This window comes from Neopsephotus bourkii, unplaced genomic scaffold, assembly GCF_033783945.1.
Source record: "Neopsephotus bourkii isolate Nb327-2 ecotype Australia unplaced genomic scaffold, CSIRO-AGI_Nbou_v1 NB_951, whole genome shotgun sequence".
Classification (NCBI taxonomy): Eukaryota; Metazoa; Chordata; class Aves; order Psittaciformes; family Psittacidae; genus Neopsephotus; species Neopsephotus bourkii.
Genome location: NW_026901445.1, coordinates 1,636,152 through 1,648,917, shown reverse-complemented (window position 1 = coordinate 1,648,917; position 12,766 = coordinate 1,636,152). Strand labels below are relative to the sequence as shown.

Here is a 12,766-nt window from a genome sequence, read left to right as displayed (position 1 = left end):
TAACCTCTTCTTATAAAAAGGCACATAAAATTATTATAATTACAGAGTTATTAATTTTAAAAAGAGGGTTAGCAGGATTTTTTATTATTATTAATAGAGCTCGCACAGTACCCCTGCAAGTAAATCCCCGTGTGAAATCATGGATCCGATTGCTAATTCTATTATTAGATATTGCCTAGGAATTGCCTTTCGGGTTTTTAATTAGAGTAATTGAAACTAGAAGAGGCGGGCCTAATTATTTTTATTTTCCCCCTTTGTTATTATTTAAAAGTCATTGATAATGCTCCCTGCATTCAGATCTCGGCTGCAGAAGGAGACTTACAACAAAGCAACAAAGGGAAAACAGGGAGACCCCCGGGTCTGGAAGCTGAAACTCCCAAGCCAGCAGTGTGCGTGTTTTAGGTTCACTGGGGTTTGGGGGATCTCATAGGATCCGACATCCTCAACCAGCTCCTCCTGCCTGTGATCTGGGCTGATATGTCATGGCCAAAAAAAAAGGAAAACCCAACTCTAGTAACATGAAATCAATGACCTGGCAGTTACACTCTAATTAGCGCCTCCTGCGAAGCAGCCCAAAGCCAGCCCAGGAACATCATACGCCGACACAGGCACACGCACCCCGGGGCGGGAGGCAGCGCCGCTCCCCAGGCTTCCAGCCCTGCTCCCCGCTCCCACCCGCGGTCTCATCTCCCCCACTCGCGGGGCGGAGAAGCGCGGGGGGCGGCTCGGCTCTGCCCGGCGAAGGGGGGAGCAGCCCCTGGGGTCGTTCTCGTTTGCCAGAGCTGTTTTTCTCTCGCTCTGAGAGGAGCGGACAACACTGCCCATCCATCAGGCGGGCAGGAATTTGGTGCTTCTGGTTGATTCCGAGCCGGGTAATTCCGAGTGAAAAGCAAGCTGGATAAATGACTCCATAACGTAAACTAGTGCGGAGGGTGCAAAGCGCCTCGCAGAGCGGTGTGGGTTTATAAACAGCATCAGCTGGCAAAGGGGTAAAGGACTGTGCAGAGCTCGCAGCTTTCCTAAAGCATCACGGTGATATTTTATACATGCACAAGAGGGGAGAGCGAGAGAGATACATATGATATATGTGCATAAACACAGGCTGTGCAGCACACGGGAGCGTTCCCTTTCAAATCTCTGCCCAGGTGCATCTCCCCACATATCAAATGCTCCCTAGCTGTCTCCAAAAGAAATGGTTATCTGCAATAAAATATAGATAAATTAAAGTCTCTTCATTTTGATATAGAGATTCGGGTTTGTACTATACATTTCGTATATATTGCTGCGTATTCCTCTCCACAGACGAATCTATTTCGGGTGTATGAGCGTAGTGGTGAATGTAACATATATAGTTATAGTTACGCAGGGAATCTCAGAATTGGTAATACGTCTAGCAAATAGAGAACTCGTTAGATATATAGTTGCATAAAGGATCGTGTACAGTTACATTAAGTCCCATTAAGAGAGTGAATGTGGGTCTCTGCCGTTTCGCACACGAAATGACAATTACAAGTTCCTGGCTGAAGAGCGGGAGGGAACCGACGAGCTGAGAGGGCGGGGGTGTCCGGTCCCCCCCCGCTGTTGCCCACCACCACCCTCCCGTTGAGGAGCGGGGGTAGGGGCCCTGGGGGGGAGGAAAGGCATTTAGTCAGGGCAATCAGAGGGCAGGTACCGCTTCAAAAATGGATTTATTAAGGGGGAAAAGAGTTGAAATTATTGTTAAAAAAAAAAAAAAGCGCATAAACGAGTCTAACAAAGTAGGGAAGCAGAAGCAGCTTGGCGTGTAAGGTATCACACTGGAACTGCTTCTGCTTCAGACCTCGGGATTAATCAAAGAAATCGGTGCGGCTGATGAGGAGTTATTCAGCAGCTGAGCTCTGGAAAACTGCATCCCTGCTTTCTTTATACATTTTATTATTTTCAATTGGGTTGAAAAATTAGGAGTGTTTAGAGAAAAGAAATACACATTTCTTCTTCCACCGGGCTGGAAAGCTTTGATTTTATATTTCCCCCCCCCCCCCTCCCCATCTTTCCTTTCCATTTTCCCTTCCTCCCAAGTTTGCAGAGGGGGCCGCAGGGAAGGATGCCTTTGAGAAAGTCAGAACTGAAGCGCTTTTCAGGAGGGGACTGTCCTCTTCCGCCCCACCCCAGTACTGTGGCTCCTGCCTTTATCGATGAGCCCAGCCCTGGAGCCAAGGAAACGGGACAGACCTGGGCTCTCCCGGAGTTTTCCTTTATGCTGCCCTTAAACCTCTCCCTGCCAGGACTCGGCAAATATGTATGTGTCCCCCTTTCCCATGGACATTCCTCGATGACACAACTTCCTTAGGAAACTTGTGGGAAGACCTAGCTCTTGGCAATCAGTTGCCGGAGTTGTCCCTTGCCATCCCCCTTCCACAGCACTTTCCACTTCCAAAACCAGCTTTCCAGGCTGCCCATCTCCCCCTCCGTTAGTTTTAACTACAAGTCTTTAATGCGGTTGAGCCAGAATCTGCGGCCGTTGGCCAGCTTGGAGGCAAAGCTGAGCAGCTGAGGGGATAGTGGGGAGGGAAAGTTACTGACATGGGTGGGACAAGGCAGGGGCGGCCGCGGCCCCCTGCACCCACCCGCTGGAGTGACAGGACCTTGTCCCGCTCGGGAGATAATGCCCCGATCACCTCTCTCCCCCGACGGCCGGCAGTGTACGACGGTGTGGGGGAAGAAAGCAAGGAAAAGGAGTCTCAGGCCAATTCGTCAGTTATTAAAGTACTCTTCCTGGACCTACAGACCTCAGGGGCATTCCTCATCTCAACCCCAAATAGGAGAGAGAAAAAAAAATGTAGTCAGCTATCTTTAATCATTGACTCGAGGGCACATTTCACATCATCTCTCAAATCTGCATTTTTTATGAAGTGGCCAAAACGTGTGCTGTGTGCCTAATTTTCTCTCCCTTATAAGCGTTAAGAAGAGTAATGAGAAATCGGCTGGAAATTAACTTGCTTCTTCCCCTGCAGCCTTCTCCCCTCATGAGAGACTGGAACTTTTATCCCCCCTCGCACACACTTTTATATCAACCAGTTCGGGGCTGGGTGCTGCCGGGGTGGCAGAGGGAGGGGGGCACAGCGGCGTGCGGAGACAGACCTGCAAACTTCCTTTTCTCCGCAGCTCCCAGACCATAACGGAGATTCTTGTCACAAGGACAATGGCTGTGTTCCCGGGATAAGGTGATAGGCACACGAGTTACATCTCCCCCGGCTTTTACTCTTCCCGTCAATATTCCTCTCCCAAACCTGCCCACCCCCCTAAACACTCTGAACACTCAGCGGGTCCCAGAGATGGGGTGACCGGGGAAGCACCGGGTGTAGGAGGTCATTCATTTACTAGATTTTAATATAAGGAAAAGCATTATCATTGCTGTCATTATTGTTCCTCTTATCATTATTAGTGCCTGGAGTATCGGAGTTTTCCACCGAGGTTTGGAGTTTTCCACCGACGTGGAGGCGGCGTGTGAGGACAGGCTGTCTGGGAAGGGCCACTTCGTTTCCTCACTCCTGATCACCTTGAGGTCTCGCTTTTGTTGTTCCCGCAGCCGTTCCCCAGCTCCCGCCCGGCAACAGCTGCCGAGCCCGGCGGCCTGACCCCGGGGCCGGCTTCCCCCTTCCCGGGCCGGGGACGCCGCGCCCCGGGCCAAGAGCGGTTCCTTCCCCTCCCTCGACGTGCCGGGGAACTGTTGCTCCTTCCCGCCGGGAGCCGCGGGACCGCCGGGGCGGAAGGGCCGAAGCTGCCGCGTCCCCGGGCGCGCAGGGGTGAACCTGCTGCCAGCGGCCCGGCGGGACGCACTTGCTGTACGAGCGGCTCACGGAGCCCAGGGTCGCTGCTCCCCTGCTCCGACGGGCCGCGGTGGAAACGGGAAGTGAACCTAAAACAGAAAAGTGCGAGGAAAATAATTCTTACAGTTCAGCACAGCGCTAGGCTGAGATTTAGGAGCTCCATAAAATGCCAATGGGGAAATCGCCTCGGCGCGGGCTGCCATAAATGTTTCGGCTTTTCTGTTCTAATTCTGATGTCTACCAACTGTTTGACAGCTCTTTAAAACCTTTAATCTTTTCTCCTTTCTTTTATTTTACTTGTCTTTTCATTTTCTTTTATTTCCTTTCCCCCTCATTCCCTTCTTTCTGTCCATGAGCAGTAGAAAGGGTTTTTTTCCCCTAATTTTCTTTTCCCCTTTTTTCTTATTTTTTTGCATTAAAATTTAATTTCTATTCTGTCCACCCTTTCATCTTCAAATTAGACGTCTCCTTTTTTATTCCGCCCTTTTTTTCGCTAATATTAGTAAAAAGTCAATGTCTGTCTGTCTATTCATCCATCCTGATTTCCATCATCTCGCCTAGTTCCATCCTTCTTTTATTTCCTCCTTCTTTTTAGTACAGTACGGGCTCTGTGTCTCCAGCTTCTAGGCTTTTTAATGTGATTTTCCATTTTCCCCTTCCCTTCCTTCAGTTCTGGCAAAGGTGACCCGGTGTCCCCCCGCCTGCGTGCCCTTATCCCTCCTCGTTCCCCACATCCCCAAGGCCTGGAGCAGCCCCTGGTCCCTCTTAACCCGGACTGTCCCCAAGGAGAAGGCACCCGCTGCCGGCTTCCCTCCTCGCTATAACTTGCGTTGAACTACGCGGGGAAGGAAGAAGTGACCCCACCGACGTCACCTGAACCCCGGGAGAGCGCTCTTGCTGCCGCTCTGCCTCGGGGCCGAGCCGGACCAGCGCAGGGGCTCCGGTAGCCCAAACCTCAGGAGACCTTGCCCGGTGGCCGGGGAGACGGGACGGGAGCGTGTAAACGTCGTGGGAAGCGCTCTTGAATGTGAGCCTCACCACAGCGCAACGCCCGGTTGGAGCTCCCGCTACCCCGCTGCGGCTGGGGCAGAACTCCCTGCCCGGGCCGAGGCCGGAGCCCCGTAAGCCTCGTTCCCGGCGGGGCCCTGCACTGCCGATCTGCACTGCCCCCTCTGGCGGGACGCGCGGCCCGGCCGCTCCGCCAGGAACGGGAAGAGGGCCGGGGCAGCCCCGCTGCGGGGACGTCGGGACCCTCGGGGCAGTGGGAGTGAGCGCACACACAACACCCCCCCTGCTCCCTTCGTGCCGGTGCCGGGGACCGGGCTCACGCAGATGCCCGCCTTGGTGCCACTGGACGGCCCCGAGCCGCCCGCCCAGCCCGTTCCTTTCAGCGCCGCGTCCCGCCCTGGTCCCGCCGGCAGCTCCACGCCGCAGCTCTGGCGGCTGCCCCGTGCCCTTCCTCCCCTTCCTCCTGCCAGCATCTCGATACCCCACCGGAGAGACCCGAAGGCGGTGGAGCCCCCGCGGTGCCTCCCGCGGGCAGCTCGTTGGGTCCCGTCCGGCGTCGGCCACGGCCTTTCCAGGCTCTGTGCCCATCACACAGTCCTCGCAATCCCCTTCCCACAGCACTGCTCTACCCCAGCCCAGCCCCCAGAGAGGAAGCCTCTGCCCGTGCCAGCAGCATCCCTCCAAGTTCGGTGGTTCGAGGTGTTCCTGTCCATCCCACAGCCTCTGCAGAGAGCCCCGAGCTCGCGAGGGAGCCCGCTCCTTCCCCTCCGTCTCTCCCTTGTGCTCTCCCCAGCTCCACCATCACCGCCACAGGGCACCAGGTACCCCAGCACTAAGGCACCTCTGAGATCACCCCGAAACCCTCGAATAGGCCGGGTCTGACAGAGCTCGGCTGCCGGCCGGGCGGAGCGCAGGGGCTGAGCCCCTGCCTGTGGATCCCCCTCGCAGAAGGTCCCCTCTTTAGTATCCCCTCTGTCCTTCTGAGCGCACCCTGCCTCGAGAAAGGGAGAAGAGACGCCGGAAGAAGGGGAAGGCACCCACTTCCTCACTTCCCACTTCAAGCCAAACAGCCAAGCAGCGTTTCCCTTTGCCCCTGAAAACCTGCCCTACTCCCCGGGGCGCTGGTGTCTGCCCTATTACCTGTTGCAGCCACTTTGTGCCTCGGTCTATGGGGAAAGAGCCTGCCTTCCTCCTGCACCCCCCAAACCCATCTGGAGTGTATTCCTTAAAACACTCGGCCCCGGTTGCTTTCCCCAGACTCGGGAGGCAGCGGAACCCCAAGCCCGCGGTGGAGGGGCCGAATGCTGCCCCGGGGGTGCCGTGGCCGGGGTGCGGGGTGAGGCCGGGGCTCGCCTTGCTCCTCCGCCTCCCCATTTCCCTGGGAACTTTCTACTCCGAAGTTAACTATTAACTGCAGGAAAGCAGGCAATTTTCTTCGGAATGCGAACTATTTCCTTTATCCAGCAGATAGATGGGGTGATTAATTAATATGGAAATTGATATTAAAATATGGGTCGTAGGCAGGAACACTTTACTTTCCCTGTAGTCACAGCCACACGGCTACAGCTGCACGGAGAAACTGGCATTCAGGGCGAGCAAAGCACCCAGCTACTGCCCAGTGTCTTCCTGATTGTCCAAGAAAGGCTTTAATTGTGAAATATGTGCGGATATAATTATAGCATCTCACATTAATACGTTCTGAACAGTGACGAGTGAGTAGGCACACGAGGGAGGCACAGGAGCACTCACCCAGGGGGAGCAGCGCCGGGGGTCCCGCCACAGGACAGAGAGGTGTTGGGATAATGCTGTGGTCACCTTGGAAGCAAAGGCGGGGTGGGAGTCCCACATGCTGATGGGGTCCCTGAATAAAGAGCAGAGAGTGACGTACATAAAGATGCTGTATAGCCAAACAGGTACCTATAGCCAATTGTAAGGTACCAGTCTGCTGCAAGGGAGAAACAAAAAACTATAGCAGGGAAGTCTGTAATTCTAGGCTCGAGTTAGGTAATACTTCAGCACGACTCTAAGGCAGGAAGAGATGTGTGTCCGCAAATGCACCCACGAGCCTTCCCTCCTTAATCGTTCGCTCCTCTTATTTGCGGCAGCACTTGTGTTCTTTGGTTGAGGGTCGCAGACTGACACCAAAAGAAACTATTACACCCCGGCAAGGCGGGAGAAGCCCGCTTCTCGTTTATCCCGGCCCGACCATGTGTTGCTGTTCCCCCTCGGCCAGCCCCGTTATGATCAACGGGTCCCTCTTTTAACTAAGAGGAGGACTCCCTCTGCGCGACCCCCGGCTCTGCCCCCCTGCCGGGCGGGACCCACAGCCAGCCCCGGCCCGGTTGCCCCCAGGGGTGCCTGGCATGGGCTCCTGCTCCTCCCGGCCAGCTCGGCACAGCCTCCTGGTCAGATTTTTCACCCTTCCCCTCCTCTGCCCATTCACATCTTATGTTTTTTTGGTGGATCCTCCCCCCTTTCCCTCTCTTTATTCGTGGGGGGGGGGGGAAGAGGGGGGAGGAATTTTCCAGCCTCCTTTGCTGCTTTTCCCTCTTCTTTGGGCTTGTCCCTCTCCCCCTTTCCCTCCGTTTCCCGACCCCTAGCCCCCAACCCCCCCCCGCCGGCGTTTGTTTGTCCCGGTGCCGGGACGATCATCGCGGTGTATGAAGTTCTAACTGGTTTGTGTCAGGCAGCTCTCTCTAAGCAGCCTGGCGTGACGGATTAAACATCAACTAGTTAAATAAAAATTAATATCAACTGCCTCCTAACTTCTAATGTCATGTTGTTTATAACTAATGAACTGATTAGGGGATAAACACATCAGGAAGACATTTCTGCTTCCCTGCTCTTTCGAGAGAGATTTGCAGAATTCGAAGTAAATCTCCCAGAGTCCCTCCTGGGTTTTTCCCACACGGGTTTGGGAGGGAGGAGGGGGATTCCGTGGGGTTTCTCGGGGTTAGGTCGGAGGAAGCCGGTGCGCGTCTGAGGGTCAGCTGGACTTATTCAAACATCTCCCCTGGAAGCAGGTTTCCAAGCGGCAGGAGCAGAGCTCGGGCTGCAGCGGGGTGAGGAGCCGCTCCAGGCAGATCCGGCGGCTGCTGCAGAGCGGGCTGGAGACCACGTCTTAGAAAAATACTCCTTGCTGCCATTATTGACTTTTGCCGTCCCCTTTTAATATTTAAAATTAAACTTTTTTTTTTTCTCCCCTTGCTTGAAGCGACAATCGATGATTTTTAAGTGTTATGAAGGAAAGCGCTCCCTCCACCTTCTTTATTTTCGCAATGCTCCTCTTGTCCGGGGCATCCTTTTCTCCAGTCCGCGTTGTTAACATTTTCCTAAACACTTCAGAAAAACCAGCACATGCCCAACAAACCCCCCAGCAGCCTCATCTTGGAGAGGTCCCAAGCTTTTAAATACTGTTTGCCCAGCACCGCCGGCTCTGACAAGACAATAATAACAGGGGAAGCTTTTTAAAACCAATTTAGCAAATGCAGAAATGTAATTTTAATGAAGAATCGATAGCAGAATGGTTCATTTTTCCTGGGACTCCTTGTTGGAGCTGAGAGAGACTTTCAATCAATGGGGAGATGGAAGAGGGGGGTTAGAAAGAGAGAAAGAAAAATATTCGCTCAGTGATGTCTTTAGCACTGGGAATTTTTCTTCTTTTCTTTGGAGCTTTGTTTTATGGTTTGGGGGGGGTGTTCTTGGTTGTTTTTTTTGTTTTGGTTTGGTTTTTTTTTTTTTTTTTTTTTTGCAAAGCCTTCACCAAAACGCGCCCGTAGAAGCGAGGAAGAGACGAGTGAGCAGATAAATGCATGGGCAGATAGATAATTTCGCAGAAGCCCAAAGCCAGGCTCTCACAGGGCAGACTTCACAGGACTGCCCCCCGCCGCCTCAAAAGTAAACGCCAGAGTCCCCGGCCCCGCCACCCCACCCGAAGGCTGCCAGGTCCCGGCGGCTGCAAACCCCCCGGGTATCCCCCCCGCCCCGGCCCACTTTCCCCGCAGCAAGAGCCCACCGCCTCCCTTTTCAACTTGGAGGAAGTTCCTCCTCTGTCCCGCGTCCCCCCTCTCCGAGCGCATTTTTATGGTAATAAGACAACAAATTAATCTGCTGTTGCAACAAGACTTCCCTACAGGTAGCCAGTTTGCTAGAGGGGGCAAGAGGAAGCAGAATCAAAGTCCAGAAGCTGCCCCCCCCGCCAAGACCCCCCTCCCCAGCCCCATTCCTCCCCGACTGCACAGCCCTGTACACTGTAGCAGGTGAGTCCCTCTCCACTTTTATAAGCAGCATTTGCTTTGCAAACGCGCTGCATTTGCTTTGATTGTTATTTATTTTCCCCTCCTTTTAGCCTGTCCCGGCTCAGTAGAGCGGCGTTTCTTTCTCTGTGGCTGGCTATTTATTTATTATTTTTTTTTTGGTGGTGGTGGTGGTGCTCTGGTGTGTGTGTGTTGTTATCTAAACCGTTTAGTTTTGGGTGGTTGCGCCTAGATCTCGAAAGTCAGCGGGGGAAAGCAAGACACCCAAGCGGGGAGGAGAGAAGCGAAGAAAAGGCCGCGGTGGATCTACTGGTTTGCAGCCGTCCCGGGGAGACGGGCCATTAGGCAGCGGAGCCATGGCTCAGAGCTCAGGGAGAGCAGGTAAGGGGGGCGGGGGGGCGCTGAATATTCAGCAGGGAGGGATGAGACCGTCACCCCCAACTCCCTCCTTTGGCAGGAGGCAGCCTGCTGCTGCTCTCCTCCACACGCACCCTCCTCGCCTCGCCAGATTCCCCTCTCTTAACACTTGCCATCTCACCTGCTAAATAGCCCCCTTCCTAACGGGTGCCTCCTCCAGCCTCCCTCGAAGGGCCGGGCCCCACCGTGGTCACCGTGCGAGCTCCGCAGGGACCCTCAGCGGAGCCTCCAGACGAGAGCGGGCGCTGGGCCGAGCCCCGGGCCCCCAGTCCCCGCCGCCCCGGCCGCTCTGCCTCGCCGCCCCCCGCCGCCCGGCCCGGCCGCGCAAGCCGCCGCCACCCGCCCTCAGCCGGATTCACGCTCCGGTTTTGGCGATTTGCCCCATCCCCGGAGCTCCCTCCCGTCAGTGGAGAGTTCAGGGGATCGCCTAAACTCTTCTCCCACCGCCTCCCTCCCCACCCCGTGGAGTTTTGCTCGCTCCGGTGGCTCTTTTCGCTCCCGGCCCCGCTGCGGGGCTCTCTGGCAGCCCGCGCCTGGCCGGTGTCGGCGGGGCCGGGGCCGCACCAGTGGCTCTGCGCCCCCAGCCCTGCCCGGACGGCGGACGGGGCTCCGGGTCGACCCCCTCTCCCCGTCGTCAATTTTATGATTTGCAAACAAAGCTTCAAACGAACCCCGCCGGAGAGGACAGGTTTGGTTTTCCGCGGCGCTGCCGCTCGCGGTATAAAAGCACAATTACGCGGTTTGGTTCTCTCAAATTACGTATAGAAACGGAGCTTTTAATTTGGGGATTTCGGGAGACAAAACGCACATGGAGACTTAAAATGCAAGCCTCGCCGAGTGTCAGCACAGAGCGGTGCTGCTGCCAAGCGCTTGCTGAAGGGGAGGCTTGGAAATAAAGGCTCCGGCGGCGCTGGGCACCGGGCTTGCAGCTCTGGTTTTCCTTTGTCAGCTCTGGCGGAGTAACAGGGAGAAATATTCCCGATCTGGAGGTGATTGAGGTGCACAAATAGGGACACACAGGGGAGTCAAGTGAAAACACCCGCCCCTCAGAAAAACACCTCTCTTTTCTGTCGATACATTCCCCATATATAAATGAGTGTGCACCACCTCCGTAAATCTTAATATTAAATACGTTGTGTGTGTGTGTGTGTGTGTGCATATATATGTGCATATACACACGTATACGTGCGAGCATATATTTTCATCATCGAATCAATTAAAACTATTATATATGCTGTATATTATACATATATATTACAAAGATTCAGCAAAGCATAAGGGGAAAATATAAAGGCAACCGAAAAGGCTTCCTAAAAGAAAAGGCCACAGCGGCTTTTTTTCGCTGTTCTGCACCAAAAATCTTCTAAGTCGAAACTGAAAAACAACCCATCACAAAGTTTGCAACCCCCTCTGTTCCTTTTCCCTTCTGTGTTTTTAAAGGATCTGCCGAAGTCCCTTTGCATCTGAGGTTTAAATAGGGAGATCAATAGAAAACAGTTGTAATGATCTAATTAATTATGGCAAAATTAAAAGCGAGTAGAAAATCAATCTCTGATGGTGTTGAAGATGGAATTAAATTGATAGTCCATCTGTTCACCTCCTAGACCGTATAAATATGCAACCCAAGGACGGAGCTAATGGGATCAAGCTGCCTGGGAGACTCTCAATCTCTCTTCTTTTCACTTGGTTCCTCCCGAAGTTGGGCCCTCAAGCCCCGGCAGCCCGTGCCCCACTCGCAGCGCCGTGTTTGTCCAGCGCTGCCCCACTCGCTCAGACACGCACAAGGCGCTTGTGCCGAGCCGCCCAAACCGCCAGCTGCAGCCGCAGATCCGAGAGTAAAACCCGTGTGGCTGGGGGGGGGGGGGGGGGGAGGAAGAAGAGGCTGAGGAAACAGCGTTCAGTGACAGCGTGTTCCCTCTCGTGCTGGGTTTAAATCAAGCGGACAGGCTTGATGATGGTGATGATGATGGCTACGGAGCAGTTTGAAGATGCTCTCCCTCCCTCCAAGCGTCTTTTCTACGTCGCTCGGGGTTTCAGAAGGCAGGGAGGCGACACCTTGATTTAGTTTTGTTTGTCGGGTTTTTCTGACTCTGGGAAGCTCTAAGGGCAGAGAGACCCAATGGGAGGACCCCGGTGCCACCTTGTCCCGTCGCCGGCCCCGGGTTTCCCCGACCAGCGCCTACCCGCCGTGCTGGTGTTCGTCTGAACAAGCAGTAAGAACGAAGGAGAATCGGTGGCATTGCTAAATTAGAGGGAGACTACGGAATCCCTGTATTTTCCCGTTAAGAACTACAAAAAATAGTAATAAAGAAATCCCCTTTTCCCCCCAGTTCCCGCTGGTCTGCAGGTGCAGGGCGCTCGCCAGCAGCAGAGAGCCAGGAGGAGCTGTCAGGCTGGAGGAGTCTCCCCACCCCGGCCCCCTTTTAATTGTGAAAAATGAAAGCTGGGTGCTGCGGTTCCCTAGAAAACAACCGAACAAACCCATGATAGTTCCTGCCCGGGTTAGAGCTGCATGGGGCGGGATGGAGTGTGGAGAGGGAGGTGTCGTTTAGAGTGAAGCCTAAATATAAATCAGCTAAGACGGGAGGTCCCAGGCCCGGCTCTAACCGCGTGTGCGCACCACCACCGCCGCGCCGTGCCTCTGGCACGACCGTATCTCACCAGGTTGTGTTAATTTACCTCTGCCAGAGCCCGAGAGCCGACGGGGAGAGTCCCGCCGGCTTCGCCTGCCGCCCCCAGCGCCGAGGCTGGAGCCGGTCCCGGAGCCCAGAGCAGGGCCGGAGGAGGAGGGAAGGGGGGAGGGGGGGGGGGCGGGCCGGGAGCTGCCAGCGGGGACTTCCCTGCCAAAGTTTGCTTTCCCTTCACACTTCCCCATCCGGCCAAAACGAGTGCCCGGGGGGAGAAGCCTGCAGCACCAATCGGATTTATTAATTGATGTATTGAGAAGGATTGATTGACATTTCCTAATGGAAATTACAGCCCCGCTTTCCTGCTGCACGCTGCCCTCCCGGCTATCCCTTCATAAATAAACCCTTGAGGCGAAAGGTAGATTTTAATTTAAAGTGCCCCCGTCCTCAATTTCACAGATTAGATACATTTTAAACACAGACACACATATTGCAAATTAGAAGCTAATTTAATTATAAATCAAAACTGGGCATAAATCTGCACTCACCACAAAGGATCCATTTAGCAGAATGCAACCACCTCCCCTAACCCTGGAAAACTGCCTTGCAGAAATAACACTGTACATACACATTGCCAAAGTTATGGATT

At 54.2% G+C, this 12,766-nt stretch overlaps 1 protein-coding gene across 7 annotated transcripts in view; it reads left to right on the top strand.

Moving 5' to 3' along the window:
* The first annotated feature begins 8,863 nt into the window (after nucleotides 1–8,863).
* Nucleotides 8,864–12,766, top strand: part of PAX2 (paired box 2) — a 96,982-nt gene continuing 93,079 nt past the window's right edge. For 3 of the 7 annotated variants that reach the window (XM_061358749.1, XM_061358754.1, XM_061358753.1), the window contains exons 1-2: nucleotides 8,872–9,076; nucleotides 9,306–9,454. In XM_061358749.1, coding sequence (XP_061214733.1) covers nucleotides 8,901–9,076; nucleotides 9,306–9,454 — 325 coding nt within the window. In that variant the 5' untranslated portion in view covers nucleotides 8,872–8,900. Of the gene's footprint in view, nucleotides 9,077–9,305; nucleotides 9,455–12,766 lie in introns of all 7 variants that reach the window. The other 4 variants (XM_061358747.1, XM_061358745.1, XM_061358748.1 and 1 more) reach the window with 3 other exon arrangements.